Genomic DNA, 24,892 nt, shown 5'->3' with positions numbered 1-24,892 from the left:
TGTAAAATAATAAAAAGAAAAAATATTATTTTTAATGGCAGTATCCTGGTCCTCTGGAAGCCTAGTGTTTGTAAATGAGCCGGACACAGAGATCATACAGTGAGCTCTTGCAGTTTTTGCTTTTGACATACAGTGAACAGTTTTAAAGTGACAGGGTAACCACAGTCTCTATGTTCTGCAATTAGCCCATATAAAAAAGGACTTGGGTCATGTGGGTTCAATGTGGTCAGCCCACATGGGCTTCCCATGTTGGGCCCATGATACTGAAACCACTTGGGTCCCCTATAGCAATGCCTATTTCTGTCCCATTCCCAGATAGCCCACATTAATGCTGAATATGAGCCATACATTTAGTCCAAATGGGCCAACAATATGGGTCCCATTTTAGGTTAACCATATGGGCCCCATGCAGTACGCCAGATAAAACCCATGCCCACTCATTACCCATGTAGCCCACAACAAACCCAAGTGGGGTCCACCCACGCATGCTGGCTGGGATGCCTTTTATTCGTCGCATCACATGGCAGGCCGTAACTGACAATTTTATCATTACAGCTCGGCACGTCCCCGGCTATACTAACAGCATCACCGACGCTCTGTCCCGCTCTAAATTTCAGGTTTTCCTCCAGCTGTGTCCCTCCGCCGACGCTCACCCCGCCCCAATTCCAGCCTTCGAGGACCTGATTCTGAACTAAGCGGCTCACGTAACTCCCTCCTTCACTCAGCTCGATATTACATCAAATCAGGCCTCGGCACCTCCACGCTTTCTTCATACACATTTGCCTGGCAAACTTTCGCCAAATTCTGCGCGGCTCGAAAAATACCCCTCTACCCTTTCAGTATACCTTCAGTTCTCGCTTTTATCACTTACTGTTTCGACCGTCGTCGATTCAAACCTCCCTACATTCGTAACCTGTTGGCAGGAATACATTTTTATTCCAAGACCCAGCCAGCATGCGTGGGTGGACCCCACTTGGGTTTGTTGTGGGCCACATGGGTAATGAGTGGGCATGGATTTTATCTGGGCGAACTGCCATATGGTTAACCTAAAATGGGACCCATATTGTTGGCCCATTTGGGCTAAATGTATGGGCCTTATTCAACATTAATGTGGGCTAAAAGGGAATGGGACAGAAATAGGCAACGCTACATGGGACCCATGTGGTTTCAGTGTCATGGGTTCAACATGGGAAGCCCATGTGGGCTGACCACACTAAACCCACATGACCTAAGCATGGGCTGACCGTACATGGGTTAGACCTGGGCAGGAAAATGTAGATCCTAGTCCTTTTTTATATAGGCTAATGGGACAAAATTGCAGAACATTAGACACTGTGGTTACCCTGTCACTTTAAAACTTTTCACTGTAAGCAAAAACTCCAAGAGCAAGATTATTAAAACTTTATAAAAATTACCCAAGATGTCAGCTTGATGGTCTTTGCCAAGGCAATTGTTACTCAACTGGCCTCTAATGGAGTTGATACAAGGTAAATTGTAGAAGCAATTGTATAAGTTTTTCTTTTTAGAAAAGGGAAACCTCGACCATTGTTGAGGTCACCAAGACGATGGTGACCTCGTCTTGGAGGTCACCATCCAAGGAGAATATATTTTGCTGATAGAACAGAACATCCATGCCTGGCTAATGTTTGAACCTAAAACATGCTCACTGTATGATCTCTGTGTCCGGCTCATTTACAAACACTAGGCTTCCAGAGGACCAGGATACTGCCATTAAAAATAATGCTGCAATGCTTTATTTTTTAAACCAGTTCAGTATTGTACTAGCTACACTTTGAAACCCTAATATTTTTTATTTTTATTATTTTACACTAGAACAGTCCAGTCCAGTCCATTCTGGATGTCTTCTAACACTTTTATGACATCATCTGTTTTAAATGTGCGCCATGTCATGTAAACTAAACTCATCTTCTGCTGCTTACTCATAATTAGGTCGTGGTTCAGAGAGGACTTTTGTCCTTGCTTTTTTTTAAATTTTAAACTCCCTTTAAAAGGAAGAAACCTCCAGCAGAACCAGGCTCAGGATGAACAGCCATCTGCCGAGGCTGACTGGCATCAAGAGGGCAAAAATAAAAAACACATACACAAAAAGAAACACATTAAAACAAAGCTGTAACAGAATCTCTGAAAGAAGAAAAACAGTTTTGACACCAGTCACTGCTTCCCAGGTTCTGACAGCAGCTAGTTGTGAGGACTGTGTTTCACTCTTTAAATAAATACTTTTACTAAATTAAACACATTAAACATATACAACACATATATGAAAGAGAGTGTCCTCTTCATGCAGCAAGTTCTCCATGCACTCTAAAGTTATAGAGGCATGTGTAGTCTGGATGGCCCCAGTTGCTGTTCACCTCACATGGGTGAAGGAGTCTGTTTTATCCAAAAAGTTTATTGCAGCCTGTTCGCAACAGGATTAAATTCTAATTTGGAGAAATAGTTCAGATCAGACCATTGTGAAAAATGTTACAAAATGTTTAGAAAATAAATTCAAACAAAATTCATTATTAAGTGAGAAAGACGTGAGTAAAATTTTAAGCATTTGTTTTTTCATATATCTGCAAACATTTTGCAAGTCATCAGTATAAATAAAATAAAAAACGAAATAATATGTAAGTACATTTCTTCTGTCTGTTTTACTTGTAATGTATACAATTTTAGGGATATATTTTAAATCGCTAGCTAAAAAATGTTGCTGCTCGTAACAGATCGGATGTGTCAGAGTTCCGGTGTGAGAGCTTGTGCATGAGAGTGTGAGTGCGAGTGTTGCATCTTCTTTCAGCGAGGATCTTCGTGAGGAGTCTGTGGAGCCAGCGCAGGTGAAGCTGATCTGCCTCATCAGCGTGCTGGAATATAGGAGCGGCAGAACCCTTCAGTCTTCGCTAGAGGGTCGACGCCGAGAGGTCACGTGAGCACACGGATCGCAGGAAGCTTGGAGACAGAAAGCGTTTAGGTGTTATTTTGGCGAGTATTAAGGTGGTTTTTGGCATAATCTGGGCTGTGAGTGGATCTAGATGGCTAGTTGTAGTGGAGGGTGTTCAGAAGATGAAAATATGGATACAGGATGGTCTATGGTAGAAAATAGAAGAGGGGGAGGGGGAAAGGATAAAGGTAAAAAGGGAATAAATGCCGGTAAAAGGTCTCTTGAAGATGAGGAAGAAAGAGTGGAAATAAAAAAGAAAATAATGATGGAAGACTTTAAAGTTATTTTAAAGTTTAAGGCTGGACAAGATATGATTGGGGTAAGTCCTATCAATCTATCAAATGGATTAAAGAAAGTCATCGGAGATGTAGAGCTAGCTAAAGTTTTAAGAGATGGGAGCCTGCTTATTATTTGTAAGAATGCTGAACAAAAGAATAAGGCAATAAAACTACAAATGGTATGCAAAAAAGAAGTGTTAGAAAGAAAGGTAGTGGGGGAAGAAAGAGGGGTGAAAGGGGTAATATCAGGGATCCCTGTTGGAGAAAATTTGGAAGAGCTTAAGAAAGTAATGAAAGGAGGAGAGATTATAGGCATCAAACGATTGCAAGCTTTTAGGAATGGGGAGAAAATGGACAGTACATCTATTCTATTAGATTTCAAAGATAAAGTTCTGCCTGATAAGGTGATGGTTGGTTACATGAGTTTTAATGTAAGAGCCTATATTCCACCGCCTCTCAGATGCTATAAGTGTCAAAGATATGGTCATACTGCGAATGTTTGTAAAGGGAAACAGAGATGTGGTAGATGTGGAGGTGAACATTCGTATGGTGAGTGTGGAAGTAACCCAGTTAAATGTTGTAATTGTGGAGGAAATCATACTGCAGCATATGCAGGATGTATGGTTAGAAAAGAAGCAGCCGAAATTCAAAAAGTTAAAATTGATAGGAGAATTACATATGCTGAAGCAGTGAAAGAGGTGAAAAATATTGGAAATGATCCAAAAACAAATTATGGAAAGGAAGAAGGGATTAATAAAAATCAGGGTAATGTCACGTTAGAAAAATTAATTCCTTTTCTTGCGTATATCATTAATTGCTCAGAACAAGCAAGAACTAAGACTGAAAAAATAAAAATTATAGTAAAGGCAGCTACAAAGTTTTTTAATGTCAAAGATCTGTCATGGGAAAAAATTCATGATGAACTTAGACATGGGGAAGGATCATCTGAAAATGAGGCTTCTCTAATTGTTGCATAATTCAAATTCTACAATGGAACGCTCGAAGTTTAATAGCTAATGGACAGGAATTTAAAGGTTTCATAAACAATTTAAATACAAAACCAGACATAATATGTATTCAAGAAACATGGCTTAAATCATCACTGCAATTTAATATTCATGGTTACTCAGTTTTACGTAAAGATAGAATAAATGGGAATGGAGGAGGATGTGCCATATTTATAAAAGAAAATATTAAATTCATTCAGCTTCAAATAATAACAGATCTAGAAATTATTGCTGTAGAAATTTGGACAAATAATGGAAATATCAAAATAATAAATTATTATAATCCTTGTAAAAACTTGGAAAAATTAAAACTTGAAACAATCCTAAGACATTGGAGAGGGAAGATAATTTGGTGTGGGGATTTTAATGCACACAGTACTTTATGGGGAGAGCAAGATGATTATAATGGAGGAGTTTTAGAAGAAGTGATTGAAGAAAAAGAATTGGTAGTGTTAAATAATGGTGTAGGCACTCGGGTGGATTTGATCAGAGGGAAAGAATCAGTTATTGATCTGACTTTGGTGTCGCAATCTTTTGCGGAAAATTGCAGCTGGAGAATATGCAAAAAAAAGTACAATAGGAAGTGATCATTATCCAATTTTTGTTGAGGTAGAAATTGATATAGCGGAAAACCAGATAAAAAGTGAGGGAAAATGGAGATTTGGGGATGCAAATTGGGAAAAATTTAGAATAATAAATGAGATTAATATGGTAAATATAGATACAAGTAAACCAATAAATGAATTGAATTTAGAAATTAGTAAAAGCATTATTAACACAGCAAAAATAGCCATTCCTAGAAGTAATGGTACAAAAAAAAAGAGAATAGTTCCTTGGTGGACGTCAGAATGTTCAGGAGCAATTAAAATGCGGAATAAGGCTTTTAAAATTCTTTAAAAAATTATTTGTTTCCAAAATTTAATAAATTACAAAAGGAGACAGGCAGAAGTCAGGAAAATTATAAGAAATGCTAAAAGGGATTATTGGAGGAAATATTGTGAATCCTTAGGGAGAAATACTGCATTAGATAAGGTTTGGAATACTATAAAAAAAATGTCTGGTAAATCAAGAGAATATTTCTTTCCAGTATTAAAAGAGGATGATAAAATTATAGTAGATAGTAAAAGTAAAGCAGAATTATTAGCAAGAGTATTTACAAAGATACATAGCACGGAAAATCTAAATAGTAAAGAAAAAAAAGGACGTGAAATTACATTGCAGAATCAAAATGAATTACTGTATAATGATGAAGATAATGAGGACCTTATTAATATAAATTTTTCTTTAATAGAGTTGAATAAAGCATTGAAGAATTCCAGTAAATCAACTCCTGGGAATGATCAAATTAGTTACAGTATGCTAAGTAATCTTAGTGAAATGAGTAAAAAAATTATTAGAATTATATAATAAGGTATGGAAGGAAGGAATATTACCTGACAAGTGGAAAGAAGCAATTGTTATACCTATTTGTAAACCTGGTAAAGATCCTCACTCAGCTGAGAGTTACAGGCCAATAGCTTTAACATCATGTATTGGTAAGATTATGGAAAAAATGGTAAATAATAGATTAATTTATTATTTAGAGTTGAAAGAAAAGATTAAATCTTATCAATTTGGTTTTAGAAAAGGTAGAAGTACAATAGATTCTGCATTATGTCTGGAATATGAAATTAGACGGGCTCAGATTAATAAGGAGAGTCTAATAGCAATTTTTTTAGATATAGAAAAAGCTTATGATATGTTATGGAAAGAAGGATTGTTAATTAAAATAAAACAAATGGGGATAAGGGGCAGAATATATAGATGGATTAAAAAATTTTTAACGGAAAGAAATATAAAAGTAAAGGTAGGTGGCGTTTTAAGTTCAAGGCATCAAATCGAAAATGGCACTCCCCAAGGTAGTATAATAAATCCTATGCTATTTATTATAATGATTAATGATATTTTTAATAATATAGATAAATCTTTTGGTGTTTCATTATTTGCAGATGATGGCCTTATCTGGAAGAGGGGAAGAAATATTGAATTTGTAAATAGGAAACTACAAGAGGCATTACATAGTGTAGAAGCTTGGGCTTTAGAATGGGGATTTAGAATCTCAATATCTAAATCTAAAGTTGTTGTTTTTACAAATAGAAAGTTAAATATTATTACAAGTCTGAAATTATATGAGAATGTTATTGAAAGGATAGATCAAATAAAATATTTAGGATTCTGGTTTGATAAAAAACTTACATGGAAGACTCATGTTAATAAAATAGTTGAAAAAAGTAAAAAAAATCTTAAATATAATGAGGTGTTTAAGAGGAAAAGAATGGGGAGCTGATAGGAAAGCTTTAAAAACAATTTACATTGGTCTAATCAGGTCAGTTTTTGTTTATGGATGTATTTTATATAATTCAGCTTCAAATAGTTTACTAAAAACCATAGATAGAATACAATATCAAGCATTAAGACTTTGTTGTGGAGCGATGAAAAGTACCCCAATTTCAGCTCTACAAGTTGAGATGGGTGAGATGCCGTTGGAGCTCAGAAGGAAACAATTAGCAATAACTTACTGGGCAAATATTAAAGGACATAAAGAAAGTTATCCTCCATATATTATGTTACAATCTTGTCAAGAAAAAGAAAAAAAGCAAATTAATACTTTTGGATGGTTTATAAAAAATGAAATAAGAGATATAGGAATAAATCATAGTTTAATTAGTCCTGTGATTGTTCTTCCTGTTATCCCACCATGGATAATTGAGATAGCGGAAGTTGATTTAAGTTTACTGGAAAAAGGAAAACAATTAGAAAAGAAAGAGGTGGAAAATTATATTGGAAATGAATATGCGGAATATATACAAATATATACAGATGCCTCTAAAATGTCAAATAATAATATAGGAATAGCTTTTATAATTCCGGACTTAGATATTATGAGAAATAAAAGACTAACAGACAAATTGACAGTATACACAGGTGAACTAATGGCAATTTTAATGGCTCTAGAATGGGTTGAGGAAACAAGAGAGAGAGCGGTTGTAATCTGTTCAGATTCAAGTAGTGCATTAGTAAGTATTGTAGAACAAAATTCAGAATCAAGGCAAGATATTATAGTTGATATTAATCAGTTAATGTTTAGGATTAAAAGTTATGGATCTCTGGTCAAATTAGTTTGGGTTCCTGCTCACATTGGAGTAATAGGGAATGAGCTGGCAGATAATTTTGCTAAGAATGCAGCAAAAAAGTGTATTGTTGATTTAAAAATTAAAATGAGGTTAAAAATATTAGTAAAATGTATATTAAGGATAAATGGCAGGAACAGTGGGATAAAGGAAGCAATGCCAGATTTTATTATAGCATCCAAAGAAAAGTTGGAGAATATAGGAAATGTAGCAGGAATAAAAAAGAAGAAGATATTATATCTAGATTAAGGTTTGGACATACAGGTTTAAACAGTACTCTTAAAATAATAAATAAACATGATACAGGTTTCTGTAGTTATTGTGGGAAATTAGAAACAATACAACATTTTTTTTTAGAATGTCGTAAGTATGTTCGAGAAAGGGGGGAGTTAATTAGAAATTTAAATAGGAATAAAAATACATTAGATATTAGAAGTTTGCTTCAAAGATCATCGGGGGACGTAGTTTTTAATAGTATTTTTAATTTTCTAAGGAGAACAGGTATTATGGGAAGATTATAGTGACTTTACATCTGATCCATACTCCAGTCTAGAAGGTGGCGGTAATGCACCTAAAAGTTGTTTGCCAACCGCCATAAAAAAAAAACAAGAAGAAGAAGAAGAAGTCTTCGCTAGATGGTTAACGCATACCGGTAGTCACTCTGGCCTCACCTGTTGATCTTGTTTCTAGAACTTTGTTGTGCAATTCGTAGCGACTAGCTCTCTGAGTCCTGTTCGTTTGTTTAAGGAAATTTTTGTCTTCTCTTTTCAAGAACTTGCCGAGAATACCTGCCTGCTCCGCCGTTTCCACCGACCCCATCTCGCTCCAACCACCCGCGATTCCGCCTTGCACTGCTTCGGCAGTGCAAGGCGTGCAAGTACACTTCGCTGCAGCCTGCGGAAAGGGGCGGTGACGGACCACTGTCAGTCTCATACCTTATATGGAAATTGGACTATTACATTCCGGAAATGAAGGGGGCGCCAGTGACACCATTTCCTGTACCAGCCGTGTTTTAATAATTATAATAATAATAACGCATTTTATTTCACAACGCCTTTCAAAACACCCAAAAACACTTTTAACATTTAAAATTAATTACTAATTAGGAAATGACATACCACGTGTTACGTTATGTTAGTGACGTGGTATGTCAGTCACGTGGTATGTCAGTCACGTGGTATGTCCGCTTTTTTATCTTTATTAAATCTTTTTTTCGGATGTTAAAATTACATTAGTAACAAACAATCTACAATAAACAATAATAAGGAAATGAAGGGTGCGCCGTGTTTTCATAATTATAATAATAACGCATTTTATTTGACTACCCCTTTCAAAACTTACACTTTCAAAACTTTTCAAAACACCCAATAACACTTTTAACATTTAAAATTAATTACAAATTAAACGTTAAGGAAATGAGATACGTTATATATTACGTTTATTAAATCTTTCTTTTCGGATGTTAAAATTATATTAACAAACAATCTAAAAGAAGGAATCATGGAGATGTATTTATCTATCTTTACACCCTAACTATCCCAAACAAAAGTCATAAAACAAATTAAATTAATATTTTAGAGACAAATGTACATTACATTAAGAACACATCTATCCATTCCATTAATTATTATACACATATAGCGGGGTGGTGAGAGCTGCTGATGGACCCTGGACACATCGCCAGTCCATCCATAAACAAATACTTGCTGGTGTTGAAATTCAAATAATAGTTTTAGATGTTGTGAATGGTATTCTTAAAATAAATAAGTTAAAATCTAATATACAATGTCCTTTTCATTATTTCATAAGGACTAGATGGAAAAGAGGTTTGGTCAACAATTTTGGCCAACCTGGTCCGTTCATTCACAATTCTGTTTATTTGCCAAATATTTTTCTTATTATTCATATCTTGAATATAATTCACTAACAAATTAAATGACTTTTGAACTTCTAACAAGCTCAACTGTTATTGTTTACCATAATGTCTTAACCAGTAAACTGGTTGGTGTCCCACTATTCCATTTAGAAATTACAAATCTATTCTAATTGCAATCAATTTATAAACTGCGCTCCAAAGACCTTAAATATGCAATTGTTGCAGAACCCAGTGATTCATTTAAAACTTTAAATTCAGCTTCAACCTGGAAAGACTCACACAGAAAGTAGGTTTTAGAAATTTTATTTGATAAGAAATAATCTTCGGACCCGGCCGTAGACGCTGCGCTGGTCACCGCCAGAGAGAATGATCTGCTGTTCAGGAGTTATTTTTTTCTATATGAAAACCTTTTTTTAATAAATTCACTGGATACATAAATTAAACCTGTGTAAATTGTAACTATAACTGTCTTCATCTCACCTGATCACGGCGCCGGTCTTATCTCCTCCACCCTTCAGAAACTCCGGCTTGATGTGCAACTGCTCCTCACCTGAGCTTCCATCACTTCCACCTGATCTCTACTTTTGCTCAGCTTACCTTTAATCTTATGTTTGGATTATAACTTTGTAACTAAACAATGTTTCTGTATGTGCTTGCTTTATTATAAAACAGTTCATTCTGACTGTTAAAACAAGCAGAAACATTTGTGTTTCTGTTTGTGCCGTATGTCAGGTTTGTAAATGAAATTTGTATTGATTCCAGTCATTGTTGAAAAAGTATAGGAAACATTGTATTTACACATATAAAATATTGAAAATTATGAACTTAGCATGTATTTTAAATTGTTAAATCAAGGTTATCCAAATACTAAACAACACTGTTACAATATATTTACAACCATTTTATTGGCTCTACTCTACAACAAAATACAGCCACAATGTAACTGTGTGGAAATGACACCATTTCTATAAAAACTAAATAATTTCAATCAAATGAGTTACAACAAAAGTAACATTCAAAAATGTACATAATATTTTATTAACATATTTCAAAAACAAATGACTGAACAAGAAAAAAGGCAAATGTGCTTCATCATAAAAAAAAAAGAAAAAAAACTAATATCTTCCTTGCATTTAGTACTGGCATTCAGGGCAGTGTCCAGGTATGCCATCACAATAGTAACGAGGGAACTCTCCTCGTCTTCCATGCCCGGTGAAGCCCACAGAGTCTTTATACTGCCGGTTACAGGAAGAACATTGGATAACCGCAAAAGGAATCCTGTTTTCTGCCTTGAATGATTCAGAAAAATTTTCCCAGTTGATCTCACCTGTTAATGAAAAACTTATTTTATGTAGTGGAAATCTAATTTCACATGTTTTAGGTGAAAAAAGTGAAAGGTCCTTACCATCCAACCAAGCAAAGTGAGTCTTCTTCCTGAACACTGGGTCAGACACAATGGCTTCAAAGGACTTGCATGTCAATGCCAACGTGAGGTAAGCTGTGTCTCCCTGTGCCAGTATTACCTCCTGGAGAATAGCTTCCAGGACAATCAAAGGCATCTGAAAATAATGATAGTAAAAAAAACAGGTGCATTGCAAGACTTATCCTGGAAGAATGGCTATGACATGATTATGAATGAATCTTACCTGTAAGATTGGCGGTATACTTTGTACCTGAATGGTGACGAGCATGAAACAATAATTAAGACTTAGTATCTGTCAGTACCTTATCCTATCCATCTGTAATGGTATAAAAAACGCTGTCCAAATAATACATTTTACTTTTTTTTTTTTGCCTAAATCATTTAGAGTTGTAGTTTCATTTGCACATAAAGATACACAAATCAAAATTACTAGTTATGCATATTTTTAAAAACTAACCTCAATTTGTGCCTCGGTTGCTTTGGCATAGTTGTGGTCATCAGCAAACAGAGTCTGTAAAAATATAGATTTTTTTAAGTGGAAGATTAATGCAAGCCCAAATAACATAAAAAGTCATTCAACCCTTTTAATTGTTCTATCCTGATTTTATTTCAGACTTAAAAAAATAAGCATACACCAAAAGTGTACTGTGAATAGAAATTACATGATTTGAAAATACAAAGTCATGAATTTTAGCTACAACTCACCTCACATTTTTCCCTTTCCTCAACTTTTTTCCGCTTTCTCTCCTTTTGCAGTTCTTCTCTGGACCTTTAAAAAGGACAAAGGGATGTTTTCTTAAAAAAACTGTCATATTTGTAACATGATGTGGTACATTATTGTTCTTACTTCACAGGGAAGTTTGTCAAGAGAGTGAGAGACCACCATCTTCGTATTGTCATCATATCATTCTGTGTACATCACAGGTTGAAATTTAATGAAATATCAAACAGAAATAATAGACTCTCATCTTTTTCTTTACCTCGCTGAAATCAAATGATGCTCCCATCACAAAGTACAGTGCATACTGTTGAGAAAATTTTGATTATTACATCTACACAAACCATACAACAATATGGTGGGTGAAAGCGGATGTTACCATCACTACAAACATTCCACAGTTGTTGGACAGTCCTTGTTTCGGCAATCCCTGTGGTGTTTAAGAGAAAATTCAAACAGGGTAGAGAAAAGTAATGCGTCATTACTTTAACTATAAAATTGAGGTAAAGGACAACAGCCTTACCCACAGTATTGCTTATAAACATTTAAAGCAGGAACGGTTTGAAATAAGCAGCTCTTAAGAACCACAAGTGTCCCATCATAACATCTCACCTCAACATCGTTGCCAACAAATTCTGTCCATGGACCAGATGACATCTGAAGACAGACTTCTCTGATGATGCAAATCATAAGAGAAGTTAAAAATTAGCAAGGGTATATTTCACAACATAAAAATTATAAAGATGTATGAAAATGCAAGACAGATGTGAGACAGAACGGTCTCTTGATGGTCCAGCTTTAACCCATGTCTTTGTTAAAAAGAAACAAGAAACTGCTTACAAAATGTGTGTCTTATCAAATTTCAGACATTAAAATGTTATTCACAAATTCAATTTGTATATTTACTGTTACATAAAAATGAAGATTAATGCTGAACCTTTGCCTCCGTGGAACAACGGAACAACATATTGAACACATGCCACACTCAAACTTATTCCTATAAAACCTTAATGTTCTGATGCGGTTTTCATCAGTGAAGCCAGTGCCATTGATAGAATCAAGGAAGAAAATCTCCCTATGTTTAGGCTTCAGAATCTGAAATAATATGTCGCACTGATGGTGAACACTACTGCACATTAATGAATGAATTTGACTACTTTCAAGAAAGGCAGTAAATATGAAGGTGAATATCAAATAAGTATTGTACTAACGCATAGTGTCCAATGTCCAGGATGCCACACAGGAATCAGAACCCAGTCCAGATCTTGTGCCTGCGGCTTCCAATTAAATCAAATAATTAATATATTGTGGTGAATCTGACCTCCAAAGGTGAACATAAATTTATCAACAGGATGTACTGGTAGGTGTTGTGCTGGGTCAAGGGAAAGAGGTGGAAACCAGGTGTGGACTACATGACTGTTTCCTGCAAAAACTTTGATGCCCTAGAGAAATAATAATAAAAAAGGGACAATCAAGAAGTTCAAAGTAAAGAGACACTTTTTTGTCATCTATGTTAAATTCACATCCGAAACCATGCCTGACATTGTTTTTCATTTCCACGTTTATGAGATTTACTCTTTTAGTTTTTATACGATTCCAACCTCTCAAATATCATGAAACAAATGTAGGTTACATAAATTGACATACCTTGTTGATGCACATTCTTTCAACAACTTTCAGACAGGAGTTCAGAATCTTTGAAGAATTGTAGCAGTCATATTTTAACAACATAAAAAACAACTTTAACACTGATATGGCTTGAAAAATATTTAAACTCACCTGCCCATTCATGTCTTGCGATAAACCAAGAGTGAACATGTCTCCTCTGGTGAGGACCTGCCCATCAACACAAGCAACATATTCAGCTGGATCTCTGGTTTGGTCCAATACTTGAGCAAGCTTAGGAAAGAAAAATGGAAGACAAATACATTTTATTAACTTAATTTTGCACAATATCATGCATTCCTCAAGTATGTTTACTGATATCCACAACTTACAATGTGCTTATACTGCTTGTTTGTTAGAAATTTCACATCATAACAGATGTCTCTAACAGAAAAATATTGGGAACACTGTTGTGCAGTGTCTTTTGTTTTAAACTAAAATTCAAACACCTGATCATGTCACAACTATAAGTACTAAAAATTATTTGAAAAAAAAAAAAACACAGAAAGAAATATTAAAAAAACAAACACCAAGCAAAATTGATATAAATATTTACCAAAGTAATTTCTGTGTTATTAGGCTTTTGAGTCCAGGTGAATTTATTTGCTCCAGTTGTTTGTAAGCTTGTCAAAGAGTCATCAAGAGAACATTGGTGAGTTTGAATAACGCTGGCTTCCAAACTGCAAGCATGTTGCTGGTTTTTCTCACAGCCTTTATCAACAGAAACAGTCCTACATTAATATATGTGTTGTGCTTTAATTTCAGAGACTACCACAACGATAACACAAAAGTTGAGCATTACCCATTATGATGCATCCATTTTTGTCTAGGACCAAATTTGCATGCGGCCCCGCAACTTTTAGAATGTTTTGTTTGGTTTTTGTGTTCTTCCTAAGATTGAAATGGTGGAGGATGTTTCTTTGCAGAAAGATGTGCGTGGATGGGTTGAGCATATTCAGGAAGTAGTTATTTTTCCTCATGCCTGCAAATAGTTGCTCTGCACCAGTGTTGTATAAAGTACTGAAATCTCAGAGTCAAGTAAAAGTACAAGTACCTCTCCAAAATACGACTTTGGTAAAAGTCGAAGTCACTGACTGAAATGTTACTTGAGTTAAAGTCTTAAAGTATCTGAAACTTCTTGTACTTAAGTATGGAAATTACTGTAAAAATGGATGTACTCAAGTAATGTAATGAAAAGTACAAGTAAAAAGTAAAACAAGGCAAGTTTGAATGACATTTCTTATATTTTGGTAAACTTGTCAAATAAACTTAAAATAATGTACCCAACCAAGTGCAGGCAAAATGAAACCTGCTAATAAATTGTTCCAGTTTTAAAGAGTAGCACATGTTAATGGTTTGTGGTTTTGAACTTGCATGCCTTTCCTATATTCGTTAAATTTAGTCTAAATTGCTATCGCTATGGCTTCTGTCCCCCGTTGAACTAGGGTGACCAGACGTCCTCTTTTTCCCGGACATGTCCTACTTTTCAGACCTAAAAAGATGTCCGGGGGGAATTTAAAAATTGTCCGGGATTTTGGTCAATTGCCTCAAAACACATTACATAGCTTACAGTGCATTGTAGGGCACGGCGCTGCGTGTCACGTAATCCCTGAGCCGCGTCAGTGGGCAGCACTCTTCTGTGTTCGGCCCCCCCACCCGCCCGGTGTAAGGTGTTCTGACTTCTGATTTCCCCAACAATGGGAGAAGTGAAACAGGTGTATCCTATTGGAGGTGATGATCAAGCCCAGGCAAGCAGGCTACGACTTTGTTCGGTAGCCTGCTTGCTACTTGCTAATCAGTAGGTGGGGTCAAAACACTTTGTTTCTCTCTCTCGCGTGTTTGTAACGAGTAACTAAACCACACATTGAAAATGTATCGGAGTAAAAGTACGCAATTAAGTTCGGAAATATAGTGAAGTAAAAGTGAAAGTCATCAAACATTTTCATACTCCAGGAAAGTATGAAGTACTCCAAAATATACTTAAGTAAAGTAGTGAAGTATTTTTACTTCGTTACTATACAACACTGCTCTGCACACTGGCTGTTTAATCTTCCTGCCAGTTCCGGAACCATCTCAATCTTCCGCAAGACATCCTTCTCATCCTTACTATTGCCTTGGTGGAAAACGTCACTCAGACAATAATGCTCTAATGAGCCAGTGACAGGATGCCCTCCCTTGTCTTCTGGTTCTTTCCTGTGCTTCAACCAGGGTAAGTTTACAGCAAGTTTTTTTTCAGTAGCTTGTCTTATGTTTTCAGGGGTGGCCTCAACCAATCTACCATCATGGATGGTAAATGGGGTATCCTTAGCACACCTCTTCTTTAGATGACTTACCAATCCCCTGGGGTAGTCATACACTGTAATATTGGGAAAAAACTTCCAGGATAAAAGAAGGTCTGCAAAGTCTCTAGGGCTCTCCGCTCTCAGGTTAAACTTTACAGAATAAATAATGCCACAGGGACAAGTGATTACAGCCCATCCACCTGAAACAACAAATCATATTCTTATTAGTACAGCATACAACTTATCTAGGTCCTTGTTGTTGTGTACTAAATTAAGCTTAACAATAGCATTGACATTACTATGACAACGTGTTATATGTTCAAAATAGCAGATACACAAGGCATGTTTTTTTGGTAATTTCTATTTTTCTCAAGGTCATACTTTCTTATGGGTTAACACATTTTCTGTTAGGAGTTGTCACACACTTACCAGAGGCACCCCACACTTTCTCAAAAACCTTGTTATATGTGGCTCTAGAAGCCATTTTGTCCCGCAGACGGAGCACAAGATCCATCTTAGAACCTCTGCTGTCAATTCCACATTGACTGCAGAGTCTCCTGATCTCAGGTAGCTTTAAAATAAAACCAAAAGTTAGTTATTTTTAATATTATTTAACTGTCCTGAAAGACAAACACAATCGGAAAATTCTGAAAATAAATTAAAAAAAAGAGACTACCTTGAGATTGAGAACCTCATCTGCAAGCCGCTCTTCTGTGAGAAACTGGTCTACATCACTGTCGGAATCAGGCAAGTGGACTTTTTCACTCTCTGTGTTGATCAAAATGTCAGATCGTCTTGTCTGTGGTCCAATCCAGGGGGACCAGTTGTGATAAGTAGGCTTTACAACAAAAGGATTCTTGCAGCCAGCTGAGAAATACAATGGAGACAAGGAAAAACATTTGAGTCACATTAATACATGAATTACTTGGTACACAAAATGTTTCCCATTTATCTGTTGAGTAGACACCAGACTTACGTGGATAAAGTCCACGGCTAATCACTTCCATAGTAACCGCTTCCCAAAATGAGCGCGCATTAACTTCGCCATTATATTGCTGAGGTGGGTTTGGTATTTCACTAACTATTAAAATAAAACAAAAAACACAGGATTTTATTTTTTTAATGTTAATTTCAGATGAGTCAAAAATTTCAAATAACAGTATTTTGATCCATGCAGGTTTCAAACATAAAGACCTACCTGGCATGCTGAAAACACCTTTCTTATGTAGATCCATGACAACAATTGCAGGATGATACCCACATGAATCACATGAGTATTGGTAATCATGGTCACTTAGACCTTCAAACGACAGATATGCCTGCAGGATTCGATCCTTGAAAGGAAAGTTCTCTCCTTCTGTGTATTCGATAGTTTCGATTATGCGACTTACAGCAGTGTGAGTCTACAGAAATAAGTAAGGCACATTTACAAAGTCACAGTGATGCCTTTAGATGAAAAGCTCATTAATGCATGTTTAACCATTTATTGTATTGTGTTAAAAATAATATCCACATTCTACACAAATAATTAAAAAATGCAACTAACCTGCAATGCATTCCTCAGTACCAGACAAAAATGTATGGACAGCAGCAAGTGATCGTTGAAGTTGTGAATACCATCTTCCCAGTCTTGATATCGGTAAACCATCGAACAGTTGGGGCAAGTCTTCCTGTATGTTGATATACCTACGAGAATATTAAAAAGGTTACTATTAAGATCTTATGCTGACATGATAGAATTAAAATATTAATATTATTCTTATGGAAATAAAAATAAATCTGTGCACTTGTACTTACAGCGGAGTACATTAAATTACTAACCTTTAACTACTCCTGTCAGAGTCACTATTTTAGCAGTGGAAGACAACAACTGAGGGTCACCAAGACTGGCGTGCTGTCCACATTCTGTGCATTCAGTCTCTGATGGGATCAGATGTTTGGGGAACCCATTGAGAGACTTGGCGTCTCTACTTCTGGTGATAAGACTGTCAGGAAGATCAGCAGGTATTTTCTTGTGGTAAATCAAATACTTGATTATCCTCTCTGCTGCATCATCAGTAATGGAACCACTTTCCTCCTGACATTCTGATACTGTTGTCCCACACATAACATCCTCCTCTGAATGTACTGCTGCTTTGAACATGTCTGGCATTTTTTCAAAAAGATGCCACTTTGCCGTAGCCTTGTGCGTACAGGACCTTTTGCCCTCTGTACATGCACAATGCCAGGTATTTTTTCCTTTGTCGTAAGTGACAATCACCCTTCCAAGTCTGCTGAAAAATGCCATTTTTGGTTCAAAGATAGACACGTGAAAAGTTGTGTCTGTCCCACTGCCAAAAAGAAGAACTGAAAACGGCGTATTACTTGATAGCGCCTCTTGCTGATTTTTTAAAAGTTCTTCTTTTCTTTTAACACTGAACCATAAGTTGTCAACCAGGATGTTGAGGGTAGTTTCAGACAGAGGTCCTTCTGAGTCTGTGGCGCGTGGACAAAAGCGTAATGATTGAATGTGTTCACACTCAAAAGGCAAAATCCCACTTCGCTTGGCAAATTGTGCATTCACATTACACCTGTCAAGCTCACACTCTGATCTGTGAAATTGTGACCAGGTGTTTTTGATTACATGTATAGGTTTTGATGGACCACAAAAGGATTTCTGAACAGCAAAAACACCTTTTTTTGCATCCACACACTGACTCCTTAAATGATGATTTTGTGAAATCAGCTCCACTTTTTCATGGTGTTTTCTTTTCAAATGAATACGAAGATTCTTTTTTCTCAGGCGCAGATTGCACATTTCACATGTAATCATATCTTCTGAGCGGACAGGCGCCTGTGTAGCCTGGATGTCTGTAGCTGCTGGACGGACAGGCGCCTGTGTAGCCTGGATGTCTGTAGCTGGTAGGTGGACAGGTGGCTGGGCTGCTGCACAGCTGGACACCATGTGAAAAGTCATTCTGTGATTAACCAAATGATTAACAAACCTGTCCCTTCTGTCAATGGTGGAAAAACAGTAAGGACAATGGAAGTGAGTGGTGTCTCTACATGGTAGGCCACATCTGAAGATATGGAATTCTGCAGTAACAAAAAGAAATGAGTAAAATTTTAAAAAAGCATTTATATACATTGCAGATATGTTTAAACAAGATGTGATTCATTATCCCTCAGAACAGGGAGAATGAATCCCTGTTTTTCTTAGTAGCCTCATAGCTACTACAATAAAAGTAGTAGCTATTAAATACACAATTGATTGGTAGAAAAAAAGCCATGTTTGAATTAATCACTGTACATTCCTTAACATTGTTACTGTTTTGTAGGATTTAACAATTAATGGCTTCCAGATAACAAATATATATTCTGCAAAAAATGAATTTAAATTTTAGAAGTGATATTGCTCAAACAGCCATGGGCAGAGATTAACTAATCAGATTAACTCAATTACTCTGTAATTTTGACAAAAAAATAAATAATTAGGACCATTTTTCAAAATGTTATACTCTTACATGCAACATAATGTGAGTAACTTCACTGAATGAAGAACACATTTTAATACACAAAAAATTTAAACACGATACACAGATAAAAGTTGTTTATGTTAGGTTTCCTCTAACCTTAATTTGTTGTCTTGTATTAAAATGTTTCCTTTTTGGTTTTAAAATACCTAACAGTGCACATAACTTCATTTTTATTAATGTCTGCTTAAATAAATGGGTAATATTACATTGCACGTTATAATCAGTAAAACAGTACTTAATAATAGCCATTTCACAAAATACTTTGTTACTTTTAAATGTGTAGTTTGCTGCACAGTTACTAAAAATACATTGAAATACATTGAAAATACCCAGAGATGTACTCATCTCTGGGTACTATGATGGCAGCTGATAGCTTATAAAGAAAGCTGTTAGTTTATAAAAAATATTAGACTTTCCAGAAATTGAACATTGGTGTACAAAAACATATTTTAAAAAATATTAACCTTAAAAAATAAAATAAAATAAAAACACGAGAGAACTGATAAGTGTGTAAAAAAAAACATTCATTAGTGTATTTTTCCATACCGTTATGTTGAACCACAGCAGTTCTTGCAATGTGGTTCTTAACCTTGTAAGACTCATCCGCACTGTATGAGCAAAGGGGACAGTAGTACTTGTTGTTCATGCAGTACGGAACAATTTTAGCTCCGATCCCAGTGTTACAAATTGATACGTGCATCTGTGAAATTTAAATAAAAAAACAAATTTTGAGCATAAAATACATTTTTCAATTATACATTTTCTACTTTTAGATTTTTATCTAACGGTGGCCTGCACGAAATAATTAGCTATGCTACATGCTAAAATTAGCCTTCCCGAACTACGAATTTCACTCGTTTACAGCTGTCAATTATATTTTCTAACTAATCTAGAAAAGCGTATTGATTTACTCTGTAAAAAAGGGATTTAATACGGTAGAAAGTACCTTTTGCTGACTTCCTGGTTTTTGCATTGTGGATCGCGTGGCAAATGTCAGTGGTGAAACCTCTCAAACTTCTTACCCCGCTTCTTTAAGGTATTTATACTAGTGACTGTGAAAATAGCGCCCCCTTCATTTCCGGAATGTAATAGTCCAATTTCCATATAAGGTATGAGACTGACAGTGGTCCGTCACCGCCCCTTTCCGCAGGCTGCAGCGAAGACCCTCTCAAGGCGTGGGGACCCTCGCACCTCACCCCCACGCTCTGAAAGATCCACGCCAAATGTAAGAAAGTTCCTGATTCCTCCTCCACACTCTCTCACTCCGAGCCCATTATAATTCAGCTCTCGTTTCAGGCCACCTGGTCGGGCGACCCTCGCCCTCCTGCCGAAGTCCAGAGAACTGAATATAATTTGTCCTGTTGTAAATAAATCACTTACCTTTTCCATCCAGCGTGTGGTTTCTGCATGTTGGTCCGCAAACTAAATCAAACCATGACAGGATGACCGGAGTACCCCAAAAGAGACTTAATTATTATTGTTATTTTTGCTTTTCTTTCGGGTGATAATTTTTCTGATATTGTTAACACACACAATAAGCATATGTTGATGATCAATAACAGAGGAACAGCACTGATTAGGCGCATCTCCCCTCTACAGGTATCTTGGGCAGAGGCCTTTCGAGAACGAGCTGAGGCGGGGTTTTTTTCTTTAAAATTTGAATTATAGTAATGCACTGGACAACAGAGAGCTAAAGATGGGGCAGAAAAAATCTCTGGGGCAGAAAACGGAAGAGGGGGAGGTAAGGCTTCCTATCAAGCTAGAAGAATGATAGAAAACATGTTAACAAAATACCTCAGACCTGCAGCACACAGGCGGTTCTAGACACAGGCTAACAGAAGTGGCTCTTTGGCTCAAATATATTACATTATGAAATATTGCCCTGTTTTTTGTTTCATTCTTTTTTTAATTGCCCTGTAGGCAGCAATTTATTCACATATATGTACATTTATTATTGATACCTTAATTAAAGATGACTTGTACAAGTTTATGTTATTTAGGGGAAAATGACATGTTCGCATACACCTCGGAAAGTATGTAGTTGCGCCCCTGAATGTGACAGCCAATCAGAAAGCGCGGTGACGTAAGAAAGGCGGGAATCCCAAACAGTTGACATGGCAACTGAGAGTCCGTTGGACTGATATGTGGAAATGTTTATTTCTATGTGTAAAGGTCATTTTTATATATGTTTATTATATGTGGTTATGTTTATTCAGTTAAAAATGTTAACTACAAAAAAATATAACTCACCTCCAAATCATAGTGCAGCAAGTAGAGCGGCTGCTCCCGCCGTCTTTTTATCAAACATCTTTTCTTTTGTTATGTCTTCTATCGCTTAAAATGAGTCCACAAACTATCACTACTGCTTCTACATTGTCATCCATGTTTGATTATTCTAAATTCACGTTTGGTATGTTGGGGTTTTGACTGGATTTTCTTCTGGAATCGAGATGTTCGTGAGTGGAATCGGTTAATGTGTGGTGTGTTGCTCCTGCTGTGAGGCTGGACACACAAACCGATTGAATCTGTTGGACTTTTATCAGCTCGTGTCGTGTGTGGTCACAGAGGTTTGGAAAATCAAAAATTATTTCTTGCGCGGCCCGGTACCAATTGGTCCACGGACCGGTACTGGTCCGCAGCCCAGGGGTTGAGGACCACTGATCTTGAGAACTACGAACACCGTGAAAGCTCAAACCACGTGTTTCAGCGAAGTTGTCCCCTACACACACACACATATATACATACTGTATATATATGTATGTATGTGTGTATTTAAGATGCTTTGTGTTAGTCAGCAACCCCTCTTCCATGACATTGTCTTTTCTCTTTTTGTGCAGCTATATTGAAACGAAGCCTTCGTTTAATGAGTAATGGATACTACGACTCTAATGGGAAACCAACAATTTCCATATTTTAACACTTGTATTTTTTCCATCTTGAGCCAGGAGTAGCCGAAAAAAAACGCCCAGTAAACAGTAAAATTAAAGATGACTACCAGAATATTGATTTTCTTTTTAATGTAAAAGATGGGATTGTCAGTCAGTTAGAACGTAATGGGATCATCTTTGTCATCTTGCTCTTGTCTGGTAAATACTCTCCTTCCACAAACAAACAATTTGAAAGTTTTGTAGAAAGTCTGTATTTTCTGTTATGTCACTGACTGTCATCTTCTGCTCATGTTCATCAGGATGTAGCTGCATATTTTCTGCTCTGCACTTAAGACCTTCAGAGTCAATAGTTTCACTAACTTCAGTGGACATGGTAGGTTTTCTCTTCCTAATCTTAACTCTGATTTAAATATCCTGAACAAACTTGAGAACAAGCTGTTAATTTCAATGTTGTGACAAACTTTCTGTCTCTGGATAAGGATCAAGAAAAGCTCCCAGAGGGTTTCCACGAAGATCTGCAGGAGATGAAGAAGAAATTTGACTACCTTCTACCACCAGAAGAAGAACTCATCTGAATCCTGGACAATGCTGGGCCTTTGCAGGATTCCCAGGACGTTTATCCGTCCAACTGTCCCACAAAGCCACTGTCACTCATGTGTCGCTGGGTCATAAGATGATATCCCCATCTTCCAGAATCTCCAGTGCTCCGAGGGAATTCTCTGTTTATGTAAGTCAAGCAACACCACATGTATCACATATTCGTCCACCTAGGCCTGTCACGATATCAAATTTTGCTGAACGATTAATTGTCTCAAAAAACTATTGCGATAGACGATAGTATTGTCTGAAGACCTTTTTACACTGATTTAATGGAAATGACGAAATAATGCATGCGATTTCTTGCCAAAGATGTATATCCTTTATTTTCAAAAGAACACTCAACACTGGAACTGGGACATACCTGGTCTCTAAACATTTAGAGTGCAGGGTCCAGTCAGCAGCTATATAGTGAATGGTCAAGCTCATATAAGGAGTCATATTTGAACTTGACCACATATCCGACGTAGCAGAGTAAAATGAAATGTCTTTTATCTCCTTCAGTATGTCCTCTTTAATACTGCTGTAAAGTTGTGGAATTGCCGTTTGTGATATGTATGTTTTTCCGGGGATTTCGTACCGTCTATCAAAAGTTTGCAACATTTTTCGAAATGCCGGCTTTTCAACAATATTAAATGGGAGCATCTCTTTAGCAATTAAGCGAACTACGCTGTCTGTGAGCGCGCACCACTTTGCGCCGTCCTTTTTGTATGCTTCCTGTCGATGAAATGTTTCAATGACGGTGGACTGTCGCGAACTTGAAGACGAAGACGGGCCACCGGTTGTACTTTTCCTCCTCAGCTGGAAAAACTTTACTGGATGGTTGTGCTTTAGGTGCACGTACAAGTTGGTTGTATTGCTACCCTTAGTTGCTACTATTTTATGACAAATGCGACATACCGGCTCGCAAAGGTTCAGCGGTTCGCCTCGGTCATTTGGTTTGAATCCAAAATACTCCCACACTGCGGCAGTTGCGTTCGGCTTTGAAACGAGTTCCATTTCGAGTCCCTCCTCCCCCAATATGAGATAGTGTTTCTTTACCTTGCTAACTCCTCACGGGGCTCTAAAGCTGCAGCAGTACAAAATGATGTGCGCGCTGACTACCTGACGTAATAGTCCCCTCCTCCTCCCTTCTCATTTTTCCCTTCCTAAAAAATGAGGAAGGGAGGGGTCAGTGGATAGCGCCGGAGTTGAGCCTACACATCCAGCGTCATCAATAGAAAGAGAAAAATACAAGCAGAGACGATATGGACGATAAATTAAATGACGTCGATAGGTTTTTTTTATCGTACGATTAATCGATTTACGGTTTATCGCGACAGGCCTACGTCCACCTATACTGTGGATGAAGGGGCTTTAAAAAGTGTTAGCAATGATTTAGTAACATATCACCTGATCTCATGCAAACTTTCTGTTTGCACAAATGAATTTTCTGCTTATATCAGCATACGATGTTTTTAGATACACCAACTAACTTTCATATATATAGAAAGAACAGGATAATGAACTGCATTTCTATCTAATTTTGTCTCAGGGATAGAAGGACATAAACAATGAGGAGAGTTTCTTGGGAACTTTCCAATATGAAGAAGATGGCAGCAGGATACAGACCTTCAAAATTCCTGTAAATATGTCAAATTAATGTTTTATTAACCAAATACAACAGTTCTTACAGAAGCCCAGAGTGACTGATCCTGTTATAAATATTGGTAATCAATCTGTTATCACAAAACAATCGTTTTTGTTGCCTCACGATAAGAAACAAATGAAAATAAACCCCAGTGTTACTGGATAACATTTTGTTTTCTGGTTAGGAAGATATTAGTATAATTCCATGGTATTTTGAAAAATCTATGTAAAATATATTTACATTAAGGACAGTTGAACTAGGCTTCCATGCACTTTATTCAGATCTCCTATGTTTCCATCGTCTTGTCTAGTTGTAGCTATGGATTATTAATCTAACCCTAATAATTTGTATCTCTCTTGGCTCACAGGATGATAAAATTGACTCCTTCACCCATGTGAGGCTACAGGTGAACAGCAACTGGGGCCATCCAGACTACACATGCCTCTACAACTTTAGAGTGCATGGAGAACTTGCTGCATGAAGAGGACACCGTCTTTCATATATGTATTGTATTTGTTTAATGTGTTTAATTTAGTAAAAGTATTTATTTAAAGAGTGAAACACAGTCCTCACAACTAGCTGCGGTCAGAACCTGGGAAGCAGTGACTGGTGTGAAAACTGTTTTTCTTCTTTCAGAGATTCTGTTACAGCTGTGTTTTAATGTGTTTCTTTTTGTGTGTGTTTTTTATTTTTGCCCTCTTGAAGCCAGTCAGCCTCGGCAGATGGCTGTTCATCCTGAGCCTGGTTCTGCTGGAGGTTTCTTCCTTTTAAAGGGAGTTATCCTCTCCACTGTTGCCTTGTGCTTGCTCAGGATGGGGGATCCCTTTGATTAAACATCCATCGCGATCGGCTGGTGACCCCTCCGCCGAATCGCCACCTTAATGTGGTGGAGGGGTTTGAGT

At 36.8% G+C, this 24,892-nt stretch overlaps 1 protein-coding gene and 1 long non-coding RNA gene across 3 annotated transcripts; one reads left to right on the top strand and one right to left on the bottom strand.

The window, feature by feature from the left end:
• Positions 1-10,321: 10,321 nt before the first annotated feature.
• On the bottom strand, positions 10,322-14,075 carry LOC111608047. Of its 2 annotated transcripts, XM_023330357.1 has the most exons (12): positions 13,881-14,075; positions 13,635-13,789; positions 12,625-13,312; positions 12,026-12,086; positions 11,793-11,843; positions 11,676-11,720; positions 11,543-11,604; positions 11,401-11,464; positions 11,153-11,206; positions 10,919-10,945; positions 10,678-10,831; positions 10,322-10,599 (listed from the first exon to the last, which is right to left on the bottom strand). In XM_023330357.1, the coding sequence occupies exons 4-12, from the start codon at positions 12,068-12,070 to the stop codon at positions 10,406-10,408; spliced, it is 696 nt and encodes a 231-aa protein (XP_023186125.1). In that variant the 5' UTR covers positions 12,071-12,086; positions 12,625-13,312; positions 13,635-13,789; positions 13,881-14,075; the 3' UTR covers positions 10,322-10,405. The 2 variants fall into 2 exon arrangements, with proteins under 2 accessions (XP_023186125.1, XP_023186124.1); XM_023330356.1 differs by having other exon boundaries at positions 12,026-13,312.
• Positions 14,076-20,060: 5,985 nt separating this feature from the next.
• On the top strand, positions 20,061-20,263 carry LOC111608050. Its single transcript, XR_002752508.1, has 2 exons — positions 20,061-20,100; positions 20,172-20,263. It is a non-coding gene; the product is annotated as an uncharacterized LOC111608050 (long non-coding RNA).
• The last annotated feature ends 4,629 nt before the right edge of the window (positions 20,264-24,892 follow it).

Source organism: Xiphophorus maculatus, chromosome 3 (genome assembly GCF_002775205.1).
Source record: "Xiphophorus maculatus strain JP 163 A chromosome 3, X_maculatus-5.0-male, whole genome shotgun sequence".
In the NCBI taxonomy this organism is placed as follows: Eukaryota; Metazoa; Chordata; class Actinopteri; order Cyprinodontiformes; family Poeciliidae; genus Xiphophorus; species Xiphophorus maculatus.
This window is presented reverse-complemented; position numbering and strand designations above follow the sequence as displayed.